This window comes from Nerophis lumbriciformis, linkage group LG26, assembly GCF_033978685.3.
Source record: "Nerophis lumbriciformis linkage group LG26, RoL_Nlum_v2.1, whole genome shotgun sequence".
Taxonomy (NCBI): Eukaryota; Metazoa; Chordata; class Actinopteri; order Syngnathiformes; family Syngnathidae; genus Nerophis; species Nerophis lumbriciformis.
The window spans coordinates 16,439,294-16,460,441 of NC_084573.2; the positions used below are offsets into that span (position 1 = coordinate 16,439,294).

The window sequence follows — 21,148 nt, forward strand, 5'->3', positions numbered from 1 at the left end:
GGCCGCAAGGTAGTTGGTGCCTGTCGTGGTGGTAATCCTAGAACCCGCTGGTGGACACCGGCGGTGAGGGATACGTCAAGCTGAAGAAGGAGTCCTATCGACAGGTACCGACAGGCAAAGCGGTGTGCGGCTTCAGCGGTCGCAGAGGCAAAAACTCGGACATGGGAGGAGTTCGGGGGAGCCACGGAAAAGGACTTCCGGACGGCTTCGTAGCGATTCTGGACCACAATCCGTCGCCTCAGGAAGGGGAAGCAGTGCACTGTCAACACCGTGTATGGTGAGGATCGTGTTCTGCTGACCTCGACTGCAGATGTTGTGGATCGGTGAAGGGAATACTTCGAAGACCTCCTCAATCCCACCAACACGTCTTTCTCTGAGGGAGCAGTGCCTGGGGAATCTGTGGTGGGCTCTCTTATTTCTGGGGCTGAGGTTGCTGAGGTAGTTAAAAAGCTCCTCTGTGGCAAGGCCCCGGGGGTGGATGAGAACCGCCCGGAGTTCCTTAAGGCTCTGGATGCTATGGGGCTGTCTTGGTTAACAAGACTCTGCAGCATCGCGTGGACATCGGGGGTGGTACCTCTGGATTGGCAGACCGGAGTGGTGGTTCCTCTCTTTAAGAAGGGGAACCGGAGGGTGTGTTCCTACTATCGTGGGATCACACTCCTCAGCCTTCCTGGTAAGGTCTATTCAGGTGTACTGGAGAGGAGGCTACGCCGAATAGTCGAACCTCGGATTCAGGAGGAACAGTGTGGTTTTCGTCCTGGTCGTGGAACTGTGGACCAGCTCTATAATCTCGGCAGGGTCCTTGAGGTTGCATGGGAAAACTCCCATGCAACCTCAAGGACCCTGCCGAGTCTACATGTGCTTTGTGGACTTGGAGAAGGCATTTGACCGTGTCCCTCGGAAAGTCCTGTGGGGAGTGCTCAGAGAGTATGGGGCGGTCCGCTCCCTGTACGATCAGTGTCAGAGCTTGGTCCGCATTGCCGGCAGTAAGTCGGACACGTTTCCAGTGAGGGTTGGACCCTGCCAAGGCTGCCCTTTTTGTCACCGATTCTGTTCAGAACTTTTATGGACAGAATTTCTAGGCGCAGTCAAGGCGTTGAGGGGATCTGGTTTGGTGGCTGCAGGATTATGTCTCTGCTTTTTGCAGATGATGTGGTCCTGATGGCTTCATCTGGCCAGGATCTTCAGCTCTCACTGGACCGGTTCGCAGCCGAGTGTGAAGCGACTGGGATGAGAATCAGCACCTCGCCCGGAAAAGGGTGGAGTGCCATCTCCGGGTTGGGGAGAAGACCCTTCCCCAAGTGGAGGAGTTCAAGTACCTCGGAATCTTGTTCACGAGTGAGGGAAGAGTGGATCGTGAGATCGACAGGCAGATCGGTGTGGCATTTTCATTAATGCGGACGCTGTATCGATCCGTTGTGGTGAAGAAGGAGCTGAGCCGGAAGGCAAAGCTCTCAATTTACCGGTCGATCTACGTTCCCATCGTCACCTATGGTCATGAGCTTTGTGTTATGACCGAAAGGACAAGATCACAGGTACTTACTCACTCACTCACTCATCCCATGGCCTTGGAGGCCATAGGGGTGTCATGGTGGATGCTTGGGCAGTCAGGGATCTCCAGCGCCCACGATCTTCTGCTGTTCGTAGCAGGATTTGGAAGCTGCAGTTAGTCCATTCTTTGATGTTGTCCATCCAGGCCTTTCTCTGCCTGCCTCGTCTCCGCTTCCCCTCTACTGTTCCCTGCAGGATGGTCTTTGACAGGGAGGTGTGCCTTGTGACATGACCAAACCAGGTCAGCTTGCGACATTTAACTGTTGAGAGTAGAGGTTCCTGTTCACCAGCATGGGTGGTAACTAGCTGTCTAACATAATCATTTGTCCGGTGTTCACTGTATGATATATGTAGCATTCTTCTGTAACACCTGCTTTCAAAGGACTGTATCCTGCGCTCAGTGTCCGCTGTGAGCGTCCAGCTCTCACAACCATAGAGTAGGGTTGAAAGAACAAGTGACTTTTAGAGTCTGACCTTCACCTGGAAGCTGATGGTATTGCTTTTCCAGATACTGGTCAGTCTTGTCATGGCTGATGTTGCTATGCCGATTCTTGCTCTGATCTCTTTTGTGGAGCTGCCATCTTCACTCACAAAGGACCCGAGGTACTTAAAGTCCTTTACTTCCTCCAGGGTTTGTCCATTCAATGTGATGTTTGGTGGTGGTAAGTGATTGTGACTGTTGACCAGGATCTTTCTCTTCTCTGCACTTATCTCCATTCCATAAGCTCTCGCCGCCTCCTCCAGTCTGGTGGTCAGTTCCTGGAGTTCAGCCTCACTTTTTCCCATAAGGTCGATGTCATCCGGGAAGCGAAGGTTGGAGACGGGTCTTCCTCCGATGGTAACGGAGGTGTGGAATTCTTGGAGTGCTTTTTCCATGATGTTCTCCAGGAAGACATTAAATAGGACAGGGGAGAGGAGAAAGCCTTGGCGGACACCAATAGATGTTTTAAAAGGTTCTCCTATGCTGTTGTTGATGAGAACTGCACTGCTTGAGTCTGTATAAAGTGCTTGGATGACCTGTATGAGATTATTGTCAAAGTTGTAATTTCAGAGAACCTGCCATAGTCCTTCATGCCAGACACGGTCAAAGACTTTTTTAAAGTCAATGAAGTTGTGGTATAAGTTGTGTTGGTGCTGAAGGTGCTTCTCAATCAGTAGTCTGACGTTGAAGATCTGTTCGGTGGTGCTCCGTTTTGGTCTGAATCCAGCCTGTTCCTCAGAGAGGATTTCCTCTGCCTTGTTCCTCAGTCTGTTCAGGATTATCCGCAGCATTACTTTGCTAGCGTGACAGATGAGGCTGATGGTTCTATAATTTTGGCACTGCCTTGAATTCCCTTTCTTAGGGAGGGGGATAATCAGAGATTGGGTCCATTTTTGGGGCCACTGCTTGGTTTCCCAAATCTTATGGCATATATGTGTCAGTGCTATTATAATGCTTCGCCCCCCATGCTTCCAAAGCTCTGCTGGGACGTTATCGATGCCTGGTGATTTGCCGATTTTTAGGCTCTTTACTGCCTCCTCTACTTCAGCTTGCAGTATCGGTGCATCCTCGCATTCGTCACTGGGCTTCATGGCATTGGTTAATATGGTGGGGTCTGGTGATATTTTATAGTTGGCAATACTCTGTCCACCGTTGGGTTATTTCTGCTTTCACTGTTAGTAGAGATCCATGCTTGTCGTCTATTACTGTGGCTGTAGGTTGTTGTGTCCTTGTCAGTTTCTTCAGCGTTGCGTAGACTGCTTTACTGTTGCCCTGCCGTATCCCTACATCTATGCTTTCACACTGTTCTGTGATCCACTTTTCTTTTGCTTCCCTCATCATCTTCCTGATGTTTCTGTTCACAGAGGTATGCTGCTTAGCTGCCTCTGGGTCATCCTTCTTTGTCTTTTTGAGGTCCCTTCTGAGATCACATTGGTCTTGGATGTCATCAGTGATCCATGGTTTGTTTTTCTTCCTGTCCTTCCCTAGTACTTCAGTTGCTGATTCTATGATTGCTTTCTCCATGTTATCTGTCAGTGAGTTTATGTCTTGTACTAAGTTAAGTGTTGCAAATTTCCCTCCTACGTTTGCCTCAAATATTCCTGCAACTTGTGGGTCTTTAAGTCTGTCTAGACCAGGGGTCACCAATGCGCTGCCCGCGGGCACCAGGTAGCCCGTAAGGACCAGATGAGTAGCCCACTGGCCTGTTCTAAAAATAGCTCAAATAGCAGCACTTACCAGTGAGCTGCCTCTATTTTTTTTAATTGTATTTATTTACTAGCAAGCTGGTCTCGCTTTGCTCGACATTTTTAATTCTAAGAGAGACAAAACTCAAATAGAATTTGAAAATCCAAGAAAATATTTTAAAGACTTGGTCTTCACTAACTGACAAAGAAACAGACAACAGATTTGGTGTCCAGTTCAAAGTGTGACATGATTTATTTAAAATTTTGAGAATTTACTTTTGTATTTTACATTAGTTATTATTTGTACAAACATGGTGCAAAGCAATTCATGATTTGTTTAAAAAAATGTTAGTGGCTAGCTAGTTAAAATGGGATATTGTGATTTCACAAGACTGTCTTAGAAGTGATCATTTGAAAATGTTCAATTTGAAAAATGTGCACTTAGAGAAAATATAAAAATAAAGTGTTGCATATTGATATTTATCTGTTTCTATATATATTTATTGTGAGAAATCATTAAGATGATCAGTGTTTCCACAAAGATCAATATCATTAATTATTAATAATAACATAGAGTTAAAGGTAAATTGAGCAAATTGGCTATTTCTGGCAATTTATTTAAGTGTGTATCAAACTGGTAGCCACTGCGATGAGGTGGCGACTTGTCCAGGGTGTACCCCGCCTTCCGCCCGATTGTAGCTGAGATAGGCTCCAGCGCCCCCAGCGACCCCAAAGGGAATAAGCAGTAGAAAATGGATGGATGGAAACTGGTAGTCCTTCGCATTAATCAGTACCCAGGAAGTAGCTCTTGGTTTCAAAAAGGTTGGTGACCCCTGGTCTAGACTAAATCTGATGCGTGGGTTAGTGTGTTTTTTTGGAGTCTTCAGTTTGTTTAAGCGTCATTAGTACCATATCGTGATGACTACCAATGTTCGCACCAGGAAATGTTCTGGTTCGGGCTTTGTTGATTCTTGACTTGAACCTTTGTGGTGTAGTCAATTTGGTTATGTATCTTTCCATTCGGTGCATGCCACATTGTTCTCTGAGAGGTTTTATGTGGAAACAGCGTATTGGCTACAGTGAGCTTATGGCTTTTAGCAAAGTCCAGAAGTCGCAGTCCTCTGTCGTTTGTTTCACCTAGCCCAAACCGCCCCGCTGTTCCTCCCCAGTGGTCGTATGCATCGGTACCTATTTTGGCATTCCAGTCTCCTTGGATGACTAGAAAGTCCTTCTTGGGAGTTTTCTTTATGGTGTTCTCTAGCTCCTCATAGAAGGTTTCAACTGCTTCATCATCATAATCTGTCGTTGGGGCATACACTTGAATGATGGTTAAATTCATGGGCCGCGCAGCCATTCGGATGCTGATGAGCCTGCTGGATATAGGTGTACAGTTGATGACTGAGTTTATTTTGCTTTTGTTGACAATAAAACCAACTCTATGTTGATGTCTACAGTCCTCTCCGCTATACCATAGCTAGTTCCTTCACTTTCCCACAGGCATACAGTGTGCGGACGTTCCATGTCCCAATAATGGTGCAATTTTTTGAGAGGCTGGGTGTTATTGTTGATCTTGATCTTGTCCCAGTAGTAAACTTGTCGCCCCCACCCTGGGTCAAGGCAGTGGGTAGCGCGGTCGTTGTTTTTCCGGGCCTCGACCGATCCGGCATGAAGATACTTGACTGTTTTTCCATCATGACATTTCATTAGGCTCTGCCATCCGGGGGAGCTCAAAGTAAAGCTGCTGCTCCTCCACATCGAGAGGAGCCAGATGAGGTGGTTCGGGCATCTGGTCAGGATGCCACCCGAACGCCTCGCTAGGGAGGTGTTTAGGGCACGTCCGACCGGTAGGAGGCCAAGGGAAGACCCAGGACACGTTGGGAAGACTATGTTTCCCGGCTGGCCTGGGAACGCCTCGGGATCCCCCGGGAAGCGCTGGACGAAGTGGCTGAGGATATATATGATACATATCTTCATGTATTTGTGCAGCTTATTCATTAGAAAATGTAATAACCTCTTATGCTCATAGCATCTCTACAATAGTTTTATATTAAAATCAGTCCATACATCTATATTTCTATTCATGCACCCAAAGCAGGATATTATGGCTTATCAGCTATTTTACATTTATTCTATGCAATGCACAGTGATCCCATATGATTGGATCAATTTGCCATAGGAAACAATGAAAGTAGAAACAGTCTGTTCCAGTCTCACACTCCTGACTTGAGTATTAACAGACTGACTTGATGGATGGCAGAGCACTTTAGCAGAGTTTGACAAGTTTATTTTCCTCACAAGTAAACAGAAGGTGGCAAAAACAACCAACTCAAGTAGAGGAGTGGTTGTTCCTCACAAGGGTTGTCTCGATACCAATATTTTGATATCGGTACCCAGAGCCGGCCCAAGGCATAAGCGTACTAAGCGCTTGCTTAGGGCCTCGCGGCCACCAGGGGGCCCCCAAAGGAATTAACAAAAAATTCTTATTTTTTATTTTTTGCATGTACGAGTCTGACTGATGATTTCTAAATGATCAAAGATATATTATTGTACAAAAACACAATTTTAGGTCAACAGAGTGCTGCTGCTGATCTAGGCTTAGTGATTCTTCCTGCCTCTCTTTAAATGTAAAGCTGCCTCTGCTGCACCTGTGACGTTTGCCGCCTGCTATGGCGTCACATTAGTGCCAAAAATCCGAGCGCATAAAAACTGTTATCGCGCGCTGATTCTCCACTTCGTGCGCGTGCGCGACACCCTTTTGCGCGCGCGTGGTGCCTTTTTGCGCGCGTGCCGTCTCGGTCTGTGCGCTGGCATGTTTCGTTTTGGCACTTTGGGGGTGGGTATGCTTAGCCGGCCCCTTCTTTCTGATTGGCCAGGCGAAAAATGCTCAGAGATAATCAGAAGTATAGCAGGGCGGGTCATCGTCAATATGTATCAAGCTTGTTATAGGCGCAAAGTTTTCACTTCTTCTTGAACATTTGTTTTCTAATTTATGGAATTTCTTTTGATTCAGCCATAAAATTAATGAAATAATCTTTGAATTTTGTTTTTAAAATGTTAAAAATAGCCTTTTAATAATGTATTCTGAAACAGTTTAAAATAATCAGAGATCTGACTAACACTGACCCTACACAACTATGTTGCACAATTAAGTCATTTTTTTTTATAGCGAAAGAGGTGATTTCAACAGGTGCAGCATCCTATGTCATATCTACATGTAATAAGATTTGTAACAAGGCAAACCGTTTGTAAATTGGTCGAAAATCGAGCAAGTTATGGTAATTTAATTGGTACATGTACTAATTAAATTACCATAACTTGCTTTGACATCAATGTAATGATTGAGGCTAGCTGTCCGAGGTAAGATGGCTACAACGTTGCTACGCTGGAGAATGATTGGTCTTATGAAAAATGCTCAGAGCCAATCAGAAAGGAGGGGCCGTCTAAGCATACCTGCCCCCAAAGTGCCAAAAAGAAACATGACAGCGCGAGGAGAGATGCCAGGAGTACACAGAGAGCGCACAGACCGAGACGGCGCGCGCGCAGAAAGGCACCACGCGCGCGCAAAAAGACACCACGCGCGCGCAAAAGGGTGTCGCGCGCGCACGAAGTGGAGAATCAGCGCGCGATAACAGTTTTTATGCGCTCGGATTTTTGGCACTAATGTGACGCCATATCTTTCCTCTCAGATTCAGACAGGGCTGAGCAGGTGATCAGAGGACCACTGTCTATTAAGGAGAACCTTTCATTCCCCAAACAGCATGATGGCCGAAGTTTTCATTATCATTATACCTACAGACAGCTAGTCAATGGGGAAAAAGTCAAGCGTAGCTGGCTGACTTATTCAAGAAGTAAAGATGCAGTCTAATGCTTTTGCTGCAAATTATTTTCCAAAAAGTCCTTAAAACTGGCAGCCGAGGGACAGCGGGATTGGATCAACATAGGTGCACTGCTGAAACAGCATGAAAACAGTGAAGATCATTGTAGCAACATGGTGAAATGGAAGGAATTTGCCTTGCGTCTTTCAAAGGGGAAAACTATTGATGAATTTAACTTCAGTAGACTGCGCTCTCTTTGTACAAAGTAAACATTAAATATGAACAATTAACTAAAAATGTAAACTAGTAATTAAAGACTAATAAGTACAAGACTGATGAGACAAGATGACACTTTTACTGTAAATACAAAGCTTTATCACTTGGACTGTTCAACCCCAGGCCACTCTTGTAGCTGAATGTTTTCTACATTTTAAGATTAGGAACCATATGTGGCACTCTGGACATCATTCGTTCATTCATTGGTATTATTTATGTTCTTAACTGGGCCACCCCCATATCTTTATAAATGACATGTCATTTGTAAAGACATGCCAGGCTGACAATAGGATAATGTAAACAACACTGCCAGAGCCGCAATGAGTTTATAGTAGGTGTGTGAATGATCAACAATCAATATTATTGGCAGAAATAGAGGGCCCCAAAATCAAATTTTGCTTAGGGCCCCATGGAGGCTTGGGCCGGCACTGCCGGTACCAAAATGTATTTCCATACTTTGATACTTTTCTAAATAAAGGAGACCACAAAAAATGGCGTTATTGGCTTTATTTTAACAAAAAATCTTAGGGTACATTAAACGTATGTTTCTTATTGCAATTTTGTCCTTAAGTAAAATAGTGAGCATACGAGACAACTTTTCTTTTATTAGTAAGTAAACAAACAAAGGCTCCTAATTTGACAGCTGATGTATGCAGAAACATATTGCATCATTTATCATTCTATTATTTTGTCAAAATTATGAAGGACAAGCGGTAGAAAATACATTTTTAATCCACTTGTTCATTTCCTGTTAATATCTGGTTATTTTGTGTTTTAACATGTTCTATCTACACTTCTGTTAAAATGTAGTAATCACTTATTCTTCTGTTGTTTGATACTTTGCATTAGTTTTGGATGATACCACAAATTTGGGTATCGATCCGATCAGGATCATACATTGGTCATAATTTAAGTTCTCGTGTCCAGGGACGTATTTCCTGAGTTTATAAACATAATATACATTTAAAAAAACGAAAAAAGATTTTGTGATGCTAAAAAATATCGATGTAGTCATAGTAGTATCGACTAGATACGCTCCTGTACTTGGTATCATTGCAGTGGATGTCAGGTGTAGATCCACCCATGGCATTTGTTTACATTGTGACGCCGGTGAGCTATTGTATCCTCCTACGGTGTGTAGTGAAGCATGTTAAGCTATTCCTCGTCCTGCTAATGATACTTGTAACAAACTTACTTTGTCGCCATGGAGGTGAGGATTAGTGATTTAGAAGTAGCTAAAACACTGCAGACTGCGGCTGGACGTCAGCCACTCGCCACGTCTTAAAGCACCTCTTCCTGAGGGCGTTTCAGTGTTATAACTTGACCTTTATCATTAGTTTTTAAGCCAAAATGCGTCCATTCTCCCTTTTCTGTCTACGCACTGTGTCTGCTTGCAAGTACTCTGTGATTGTGCACTACCGAACATGCTCCTCTGCTTGTAAAACCAGCGACGACACGCCGTCATGCCCGTTAAAAAATGAGGTTCGGCGGTGGTACTTTATATAGGCGGTATAGTACCGAAAATGATTCATTAGTATCACGGTACTATACCGGTATACCGTACAACCCTATTCCTCACCCTCCTTTCCTTGTGCCAGGAAGTCACCCAGGAAACTCCAAAAATGATCGTACCTGGAGTCCAGGACTGTCCCTGATGGCTTTCACTTTGTCCACTTGAGGGCGTGTTTTACCATCACCAAGGGGCTATCCCATGTGGGATACTTCATTTTTCACCCACACGCATTTTGGGGCGTCCAGGGTGAGTCCAGCCAAATTGATTTATTGAAGGTTCTGATGTAGGTGAGATAGATGGCCTTCCCAAGAAGTGCTAAAGACCACCACATCATCCAAATAAGCCACCCCGGATCAGGAGGTGGTTCAGTCCACTCATTGCTTTTAGGTGTGCCTAATTGATAGCATACAAAAAGCGCAAAAAAAATTGGCCTCCCCCTTGGGAAGCGATTTGAGTCCCCTTAATCCACACCTTTGCAAAGCGATATTTCCCGCCTTAGGGTCGTCCTCACATTTTCGAGGGTTTTCAAGTCGTTTCTTTGCCGTTGCAGTGCTGACGGGGAGTTTGCGGTCACCCACATGACGAAGGCTCACCTGTTCCACACGGGCAAAGTGCGCTGGGTGCCGCCGGCCATCTACAAGAGCTCATGCAGCATCGACGTCACCTTCTTCCCCTTCGACCAGCAGAACTGCAAGATGAAGTTCGGCTCGTGGACGTATGACAAGGCCAAGATCGACCTGGAGCGCATTGAGAACACGGTGGACCTGAACAACTACTGGGAGAGCGGCGAGTGGGCCATCATCAACGCGGTGGGCACGTACAACACCAAGAAGTACGACTGTTGCCACGAGATCTACCCAGACATCACCTACTTCTTCATCATCCGGAGGCTGCCGCTCTTCTACACCATCAACCTCATCATCCCCTGCCTGCTCATCTCCTGCCTCACTGTTCTGGTCTTCTACTTGCCGTCCGACTGCGGCGAGAAGATCACGCTGTGCATCTCCGTACTGCTCTCCCTCACCGTCTTCCTCCTGCTCATCACCGAGATCATCCCGTCCACGTCGCTGGTCATCCCGCTCATCGGCGAGTACCTCCTCTTCACCATGATCTTCGTCACCCTGTCCATCGTCATCACCGTCTTCGTCCTCAACGTCCATCACCGCTCCCCCAACACCCACAAGATGCCGCGCTGGGTCCACGCCGTCTTTCTAGATCTCATCCCGCGATGGCTGTTCATGCGGCGCCCGCCCTCCAACGCCCGTCGTCGCAGGCTGCTGCTGGAACGGCAGCGAGGTCGGGCCAAGTCGGGCGTCCTCAGCACCTCGGCCAGCTGGGCCCAAGACGGTAAAACATCGGTGGACCACCACCAGGACTGCTTTGAAGATTTGGAGCTGGGGACGCTGACGTCCTATTTCTCCTTCCGCCCGCCGTCTCCAAGGGTTCCGGGGTCGACGCCTCCGCCTCAGCAAAAGGCGCCGCAGAAGAGCAGGCAGCAGACAGGAAGCAAAGGCGTGGCCAACCATCAGACGCCAAACGATGACCTTCCTGTGACGCACTTCCTGCTCTCACCAAGCATCATCCATGCTCTGGAAGGAGTGCATTACATCGCTGACCACCTGAGGGCCGAGGACGCCGACTTTAGTGTGAGTAGCAATCAAATACCTACATATACAAACCCCGTTTCCATATGAGTTGGGAAATTGTGTTAGATGTAAATATAAACGGAATGCCATGATTTGCAAATCATTTTCAACCCATATTCAGTTAATATGCTACAAAGACAACATATTTGATGTTCAAACTGACAAACATTTTTTTTTTTGCAAATAATCATTAACTTTAGAATTTGATGCCAGCAACACGTGACAAAGAAGTTGGGAAAGGTGGCAATAAATACTGATAAAGTTGAGGAATGCTCATCAAACACTGATTTGGAACATCCCACAGGTGAACAGGCAAATTGGGAACAAGTGGGTGCCATGATTGGTTATAAAAGTAGATTCCATGAAATGCTCAGTCATTCACAAACAAGGATGGGGCGAGGGTCACCACTTTGTCAACAAATGCGTGAGCAAATTGTTGAACAGTTTAAGAAAAACCTTTCTCAACCAGCTATTGTAAGGAATTTAGGGATTTCACCATCTACGGTCCGTAATATCATCAAAGGGTTCAGAGAATCTGGAGAAATCACTGCACGTAAGCAGCTACACCCGTGACCTTCGATCCCTCAGGCTGTACTGCATCAACAAGCAACATCAGTGTGTAAAGGATATCACCACATGGGCTCAGGAACACTTCAGAAACCCACTGTCGGTAACTACAATTGGTTGCTACAGCTGTAAGTGCAAGTTAAAACTCTCCTATGCAAGGCAAAAAAACGTTTATCAACAACACCCAGAAATGCTGTCGGCTTCGCTGGGCCTGAGCTCATCTAAGATGGACTACTACAAAGTGGAAAAGTGTTCTGTGGTCTGACAAGTCCACATTTCAAATTGTTTTTGGAAACTGTGGACGTTGTGTCCTCCGGACCAAAGAGGAAAAGAACCATCCGGATTGTTATAGGCGCAAAGTTGAAAAGCCAGCATCTGTGATGGTATGGGGGTGTATTAGTGCCCAAGACATGGGTAACTTACACATCTGTGAAGGCACCATTACTGCTGAAAGGTACATACAGGTTTTGGAGCAACATATGTTGCCATCCAAGCAACGTTACAATGGACGCCCCTGCTTATTTCAGCAAGACAATGCCAAGCCACGTGTTACATCAACGTGGCTTCATAGTAAAAGAGTGCGGGTACTAGACTGGCCTGCCTGTAGTCCAGACATGTCTCCCATTGAAAATGTGTGGCGCATTATGAAGCCTAAAATACCACAACGGAGACCCCCGGACTGTTGAACAACTTAAGCTGTACATCAAGCAAGAATGGGAAAGAATTCCACCTGAAAAGCTTCAAAAATGTGTCTCCTCAGTTCCCAAATGTTTACTGAGTGTTGTTAAAAGGAAAGGCCATGTAACACAGTGGTGAACATGCCTTTCCCAACTACTTTGGCACGTGTTGCAGCCATGAAATTCTAAGTTAATTATTTGCAAAAAATAAAAAATAAAGTTTATGAGTTTGAACATCAAATATCTTGTCTTTGTAGTGCATTCAATTGAATATGGGTTAAAAAGGATTTGCAAATCATTGTATTCCGTTTATATTTACATCCAACACAATTTCCCAACTCATATGGAAACGGGGTTTGTATTATATTACTTTATTATTATTATTATATATTATTATGACTATTTTTATTTATTATTTTATGTTACTACATATTATATTTGATTTAATATATTCTGATAATAGAATACTGATATGACTTTTAAAAATGTTTACATTTAGTAAAACATCACATTATATTATAATCTTCCATCCATCCATCCATTTTCTACCGCTTATTCCCTTCGGGGTCGCGGGGGGCGCTGAAGCCTATCTCAGCTACAATCAGGCGGAAGGCGGGGTACACCCTGGACAAGTCGCCACCTCATTGCAGGGCCAACACAGATAGACAGACAACATTCACACTCACATTCACACACTAGGCCCAATTTAGTTTTGCCAATCAACCTATCCCCAGGTGCATGTCTTTGGAGGTGGTGAGTACCCGGAGGGACCCCACGCAGTCACGGGGACAACATGCAAACTCCACACAGAAAGATCCCGAGGCCGGGATTGAACTCACGACTACTCAGGACCTTCGTATTGTGTGGTAGACGCACTAACCCCTCTTCCACCGTGCTGCCCTATTATAATCTTGTTCTCTATAATAATGTTTCCTTTGCTTTTCTTGGTTTTATATTTTTATATTTGCTATTTTGTACACTCGTATTTGTTTTTTTTTACCCTGTAATTCCTTGTGTTTGGGTTTTTGAAAAACGCTCTGTAATTAAAATGTAATATTATTATTATTTATATTACTACATAGTTGCAAAACCCAAAACCAGTGAAGTTGGCACGTTGTTTAAATCGTAAATAAAAACAGGATACAATGATTTACAAATCCTTTTCAACTTATATTCAATTGAATAGACTGCAAAGACAAGATATTTAACGTTCGAACTGGAAAACAATATTGTCAAAACGTGGTGGACTTTGGGGTGTTTGTTTTCCCGAGATGCAATAAAAGTTGGAGCAGACATGGCGTGAAGGTAAGGACATATTTATTCTAACAAAGTACAAACAAAATGGTACAAACAAAAGGGTACAAACAAAAGGCGCGCACAAGGCAGAGGTACAAACTTGACTATGAAACAAAAACTTACACTTTACGTAGACTAAAGACATGAAACAAAATAACTGCTAAACGCATACTTGCCAACCCTCCCGGATTTTCCGGGAGACTCCCGAAATTCAGCGCCTTTCCCGAAAACCTCCCGGGACAAATTTTCTCCAGGAAATCTCCCGAAATTCAGGCGGAGCTGGAGGCCACGCCCCCTCCAGCTCCATGCGGACCTGAGTGACGTGTCGACAGCGGCCAGCCTGTTCTCATGTCCGCTTTCCCACAATATAAACAGGGTGCCTGCCCAATCACGTTATAACTGTAGAATGATCGAGGGCGAGTTCTTGGTTTCTTATGTGGGTTTATTGTTAGGCAGTTTCATTAACGTCCTCCCAGCGCGGTAACAACACACAACCACAGCAGTCACGTTTTCGTCTACCGTAAAGCAGTTTGTCTGCCGTAAACAGCAATGTTATGACACTCTTAAACAGGACAATACTGCCATCTACTGTACATGTATATGTGACAATAACATCTAGGGCTTTTAGAGAGTGCAGTGCACAACTGCTATACTATATATATATACAGTATATATATACAGTATATATATATATATATATATATATATATATATATATATAATAAACTAAATATATATATAATACATATAGCTAGAATTCACTGAAAGTCAAGTATTTCATATATAAATATATATATATATATATATATATATATATATATGTGTATATACATATATATATAAGTAAGTATTTCATATATATATATATATATATATATATATATATATATATATATATATTTATACTTGACTTGGTGAATTCTAGCTGTAAATATACTCCTCCCCTCTTAACCACGCCCCCGCCTCCAACCAGCTAGCCGTGGTGCAGGTCGTGGTGCAGCGACAGGTGCTAGCCTTAGAGAAGCTAGCCATGGTGCTAGCCGTGGTGCAGGTGGAGGTGGCCTAGCTGGGGGTTGCGGCCTGGCAGGCCGAAAGACTGGTGGTGACAGCCGGGCCAGAGGTTGCAGCTTAGCATGGCGAAGCTGAGTCACCCCACCCGTACAGTTCCCAGCTCTAGCCCTCCCCCCTCAAGAAGCGGATACCAGAGGCATTCCCTGCGGTCTGAACCGTTTTTAGGGGTGGGTGGAGGGAGGTCAGGAGGGTGGCAGAATCCTCCCCTTTGAATTGTCCAAAATGTCTTTCATTTTTTTCTACCTGGGATAGAGTGGGCGTAAAAAAAGAAAAGTCCTGTGATGTGGGCGGGGAATGAAAACTAGATGACTGTGATTAACTCGACCTGATTTCTAAAAACATATCTTGATAAAATTTTGTTATGGACATGGAGTCTTTGGTTGGGAGCGATTGACAAAAAAGAGATTTGAGGAAAAAAAATCTTGCTCTGTGATGTCATCCTCCGGTGATGGCGTGACGTTATCCTGGAGCAGCGGGGCTGGCAGCAGCCTGCTGCCTCCCGGAGTGGGAGGAGCCTGCGGGAGCGGCACATCCTGTACACTCGGTTAAGGCCTCCCTGACGTCCCTCGTCTTGAACGGCGCTTCTGTGGCTGGGGAGACGCGCCAACGTCGTCAGAGCACACGGAGCTCAATGGCACCAGTTTGCCGGCAGGAACCCAGACCAGGTCCGTGCGCTCCACGGAGGAATAGCGCAGCGTCTCAGCCTCCATGGCGCGCATCCAACTCATCCAGATTTCTTGCTGGAGAACTTTTTAATGCTGGTGACATTCTGTCAAAACGTGGTGGACTTTGGGGTGTTTGTTTTCCCGAGATGCAATAAAAGTTGGAGTGGACATGGCGTGAAGGTAAGGACATATTTATTCTAACAAAGTACAAACAAAAGGCGCGCACAAGGCGGAGGTACAAACTTGACTATGAAACAAAAACTTACACTTAACATGGACTAAGGACATGAAACAAAATAACTGCTAAACGTGACATGAATAAACAAAAACTTACTTGGAACAAGCATGGAAACGATCATGGAACAATGGCATGGAATGAACGCATGAGCGACAAGGGTAACAGCAGATAATGTCGCCAGGCCGACCAACAGAAAAAGACAGGCTTAAATAACAGACATGATTGGTGACAGGTGTGTGAGTCCAAACGTGGAACAGGTGAAACTAATGGGTAGCCATGGAAACAAAACAAGGGAGTGAAAAAGCAGGAACTAAGTGACCGAAACCAAACAGGACATGACTAAAACAAAACATGATCACACATACATGACAGTTATTTTTTGCAAATATTAGCTCATTTGGAATTTGATTGCCTGCAACATGTTTCAAAACACAAGTGGCAAAAAAGACTGAGGAAGTTGAAGAATGCTCATCAAACACTTATTTGGAACATCCCACAGGTGAACAGGTTAATTGGGAACAGGTGAGTGCCATGATTGGGTATAAAAGCAGCTTCCATGAAATGCGCAATCATTCACAAACAAGGATGGGGCGAGGGTCACCACTTTGTGAACAAATGCGTGAGCAAATTGTCGAACAGTTTAAGAACAGCGTTTCTCACAAGCTATTGCACAGAATTTAGGGATTTCACAATCTATGGTCCGTAATATCATCAAAAGGTTCAGAGAATCTGAAGACATCACTGCACGTAAGCGATGATGTTACAGACCCTCAGGCGGTACTGCATCAAAAAGCAACAGTATGTAAAGGATATCACCACATGGGCTCAGGAACACTTCAGAAAACCACTGTCAGTAACTACAGTTTGTTGCTACATCTGCAAGTTAACTCTACTATGCAAAGCCAAAGCCATTTATCAACAACACCCAGAAACGCTGCCGGCTTCGCTGGGCAGAAGATTCGAACAATAAATAACTTTTCTTTGTAGTCTATTCAATTGAATATAAGTTGAAAATGATTTGCAAATCATTGTATTCTTTTTTTATTTATGAATTACACAACGTGCCAACTTCACTGGTTTTGGGTTTTGTACATCAATGAATGCAATGTTTAACATGTCAATAGCCTGACAATATAGATTAATGCAGAGTTACATTTATCTTTTAAGTACTGTATATTATGACCACATATGTGGTGTTATGTTTATTTTATTATACAACTATTTTATAATATATTTATATTTCATTATAGCATATATATAAATTCAATTCAATATATTATTTTCTTATTATGTATTATTTATTTTCATGTTTTTTATATTTTATAATTCGAAACAAAAACCTTTAAATTCAACAAAACTTGGATGTTACTATTAGGCTATCAATACATGATATGGAATAATTATACTTAAATACAACATACAGTAACAGCATAATTTTATTGTACATTATTATTTCATTGAAAGTAATATATCATAATAATTTAGTAATGTATTAAAGATCTATCATTGCAATTATTCAGGAATTATATAACATGATTGAAAATTGATAAAACATTGTTGCATTTATCTTTTAAATACTGTATGTTATGACCGCATATTTTAAAAGTAATGTTTTATTTTATTGTATTATATTGGTGTACCACCTACCGCCCGAATGCAGCTGAGATAGGTTCAGCACCCCCCGCGACCCTAAAAGAGACAAGCGGTAGAAAATGGATGGATGGATATTCATATAAATTAATATAATAATAATAATAATAATAATACCTGGGATTTATATAGCGCTTTTCTAAGTACCCAAAGTCGCTTTACATGTAGAACCCATCATTCATTCACACCTGGTGGTGGTAAGCTACTTTCATAGCCACAGCTGCCCTGGGGTAGACTGACGGAAGCGTGGCTGCAATTTGCGCCAACGGCCCCTCCGACCACCACCTATCATTCATCATTCAATTCACCGGTGTGAGTGGCACCGGGGGCAAAGGGTGAAGTGTCCCGCCCAAGGACACAACGGCAGCGATTTTTGGATGGTAAGAGGCGGGGAGCGAACCTGCAACCCTCAGGTTTCTGGCACGGTTGCTCTACCCACTCCGCCATGCCGCCCCAATATGTTTTTAAAGTTTCAGTACGATTAAAAAAACCTTAAATCAAAACTAAATAAAAGTTGAATGTTACTATTAGATTGTCAATCTAACAAAATATGTGGAATAATTATACATATACAGTACGTGTATATTTTTATTAATGATGTGTAAAAATAAACATACATAAGCTCTAATTTTCTATACAAAAGTGTATCATTTTTCTGTATATTCTATTTATAAATATTTGTTACATTTTCCTAATTATAGTAAATAATGTTCAGTTCTTGTGTACGAACAATATATTATATTTAAGAAATTGAATACACATATATGACATTTGTAATTTATTTTTTTGTCACTTTTTGTTTTTGCTGTGTTTGGCGCAGGTGAAGGAGGACTGGAAGTACGTTGCCATGGTGATTGACCGTATCTTTTTGTGGATGTTCATCATTGTTTGCCTGCTGGGGACCATCGGCCTCTTCCTGCCTCCTTGGCTAGCAGACATGATTTAAAATATGCATCAAAGTCTTGAACACCGCGAATGTTTTATATTTCAAATGTAGCCAAACTCAATTGAGGTTGCGCTAACTGCGGTACCAAAAAGTCACTTTAACGACTGCATATTTTTGTTTAGTATTTCATCTACTTTCAGATCCTACCCCACTTAAAATTGTACTGTTGTTAAAATTAACAGTGTTAGCATTCTGGCTAAAAGTTAGCAGTGCTAGCATCCTGGCACCTTAGCTTTGCCTTTACGCCCATGGAATAACTTGAATTAGTGCATATTTTTATTTAGTAGTTCATCTACTTTCAAATTCTTCTCCACTTCAATGTATGTTAACTAAAATGTACTAATGATAAACATCAGCATTGTTAGCATTATGGCTCCTGGCTAACATTAGCATTTCTTTATTGCCATGAAGTCACTTTTATTGTTGCTTTCTGTGTTTTTGTTTGGTATTTAACTTACTTTCAGCTCCTACTTCACTTCAATTGGTATTGTAATGCCCCGCAGTGGAGAAGGAGTCACACAGACGAGGATGCGCTGCTCAATCGCTTTATTAACAAGCGGTGACTTGTTGGTATTTCAAAAGTAACGCACACACATACACGAGCTGCTGTTAGCCACAACTCACGCTCACACACCCCCTTGCTTCCCGCCAACTCACCCGTGCATGTGCGTTCCCCAAACCCTTAAAGACACAGTACACTAATACAAATATCACAGATATTACACTGCCTCCCCCTTTATGAAGCCCCTCGCCCCGAGGGGTCAACAAGAAAATCCCTGAACCTCGGCGGTCTACGACTCTGTCTTTGTGGACGGCCCTGTTCTGACTCAGGTCCATCAACATGTGGCGCTAGCGGCTCAACAGGGACAACAATGCTGGAATATGGGGACCCTTGATCCACTAACTGTCCATTGCCATCTGGTGAGGCAGGCGCCATCTCAAACTGGGGAACTTCTCTGCCCCTGTAGGGTGCCAAACGGTCTCTATGCAGGACAACCTTTCGGCCCTTAGGGGACACTGCAACTCTATAGACTACTTCTCCGACCCTCTCAAGCACCCTACACGGACCGTCCCAATGACTGTCCAACTTGGAGCAACGTCCTTTCTTTCTTTTGGGCGTGTACACCCAGACCTCCGCACGTCATGGTTCCTCTTTTGCCTCAAACCAGCCTTCCCCAACTGGTCTCGTGCAAATGAATGTGCCGCTACCATCCGATCCTGCAACTTCCGAGCGTACTCCAGTCCCGGCCGATCCTCGGTGCTGCCTGGTGGTCTCCCAAACGCCAACTCAGCAGGTGTCCGGATCTCCCGACCAACATCAGCAAGGCAGGGGTGCAGCTTGTGGAACTTTGAACCGCGGCATGGTATGCCATCAGCACTAGTGGAATATGTCGGTCCCAGTCCTGCTGATGGTTGGCGGTGAGGATGGCTAGCTGCTGCTGCATGGTGCGGTTAAACCACTCCACTAGTCCATCACTTTGCGGATGCAAGGGAGTCGTGCGTGTCTTTTGCATGTCCAGTCTTTCACACAGGACAGCAAAAACCCTGGATTCCAAATTCCTGCCCTGATCGCTGTGGAGGATATCTGCAGTTCCAAAGTGACTGAACATGCCCTTCAGTAAGGCATCAGCCACTGTCTCCGCTTCTTGGTCCGGCAGTGCGTACCCCTCTGGCCACTTAGTAAAATAATCCATCGCGCAAAGCACATACTTGTTTCCTCTGTCTGTTAGGGGAAAAGGGCCTATAATGTCCACAGCTACCCTCTCCATGGGTGCTCCAACCCCTTGCTGCTGAAGCGGTGCGTGTGACCGGTCCTGGGACCCCTTGTCGGCTGCGCACTCATCACAGCGCCGACAGAAGTCCTCCAGTAGAACCCTTGGCGCAAGCGACGGAGCGTCTTGTGCTGCTAAAATGCCCTGAGCCCGTTCCCCCATGACACGCCTTCAGCACTGCGTCCCTCAGAGTCTTCGGCACCACCACCTGCCATCTCTCCTTCCCGGTGGCCGGCTCCTTTTGCGCAGCACAGAAAACTTACTCCACAGGACCTTGGTGCCGACTGACAGCCCCAACACGCCTTCCCAGGGTGGTCTCCTACCACTCTGGAACCATTTCCGCACTGGTTTGAGATCGCTGTCTTCCCCCTGCCTGGCCGCCCATTCTGCAGCATCCACAGCTCCAAAGTGCAGCATGAAGGCCCGTCAGCGGTCTCATCTCCGCGCAGCTCCTTCTCTCTGACGTCTCGCCGGTCACAGTAGCTACAGCCATCAATAGCACACGGCCGCCGAGCGAGAGCGTCTGCTTTGGCGTGCTGCGCCCCAGCCCGATGACACACACTAAAGTGGAAAGACTGCAGCTCCTCCAGCCATCGTGCCACCTGACCCTCTGGTTCACGAAACGACATCAGCAATTGTAGTGCTGCATGGTCTGTTCTGTTGGTGAAGGACATGCCACACAAGTAGTACTTGAAATGGCGTACAGCCAACACAACAGCTAACAGTTCACGTCTGGTCACACAGTACCGCCGCTCACTCTTGTTGAAGGTGCGGCTGAAGTAAGCCACCACCCGTTCACCTTCTGGGCCCACCTGCGACAGCACCGCGCCCATACCAACAATACGGGCGTCCGTATCCAGCACAAAAGGCTTAGCTGGGTCTGGAGTGGTGAGGACAGGAGCATTCATGAGGGCCTTCTTGAGGCCAGAAAATGCCTCCTGACAGTCCGGCGTCCACAAGAACATCTGATCGTTCTGAAGGAGGCTAAACAAAGGTGCGCCACTGCAGGAAAATCCCTTCACAAAACGCCGATAATATGAGGCAAGTCTCAAGAAGCTTTTTAGCTGCTTCTGGTCCTTCGGAATTGGCCAGTCTCTGATAGCGCTGATCTTCTCCTCCAGCGTGCTGATGCCGCTCCCGTCCACCTTGTGGCCCAGAAACTCCACCTCACGCCACATTAAATGACACTTCTCTGGGTGTAGTTTCAGTCCAGCTGCCGCAATCCTTTCCAGCACCAGCCTCAAGGAATCAAGGGCTGACTGAAAGGACCGTCCATGGACGAGGACATCGTCCAAGTAG

The 21,148-nt window shown here is 44.9% G+C and overlaps 1 protein-coding gene across 1 annotated transcript in view; it reads left to right on the forward strand.

Moving 5' to 3' along the window:
• Positions 1-18,096, forward strand: part of chrna2b (cholinergic receptor, nicotinic, alpha 2b (neuronal)) — an 81,742-nt gene extending 63,646 nt beyond the window's left edge. The window contains exons 5-6 of the mRNA XM_061986779.1: positions 9,872-10,967; positions 17,952-18,096. Coding sequence (XP_061842763.1) covers positions 9,872-10,967; positions 17,952-18,077 — 1,222 coding nt within the window. The 3' untranslated portion in view covers positions 18,078-18,096. The remainder of the gene's footprint in view (positions 1-9,871; positions 10,968-17,951) is intronic.
• Positions 18,097-21,148: the final 3,052 nt, after the last annotated feature.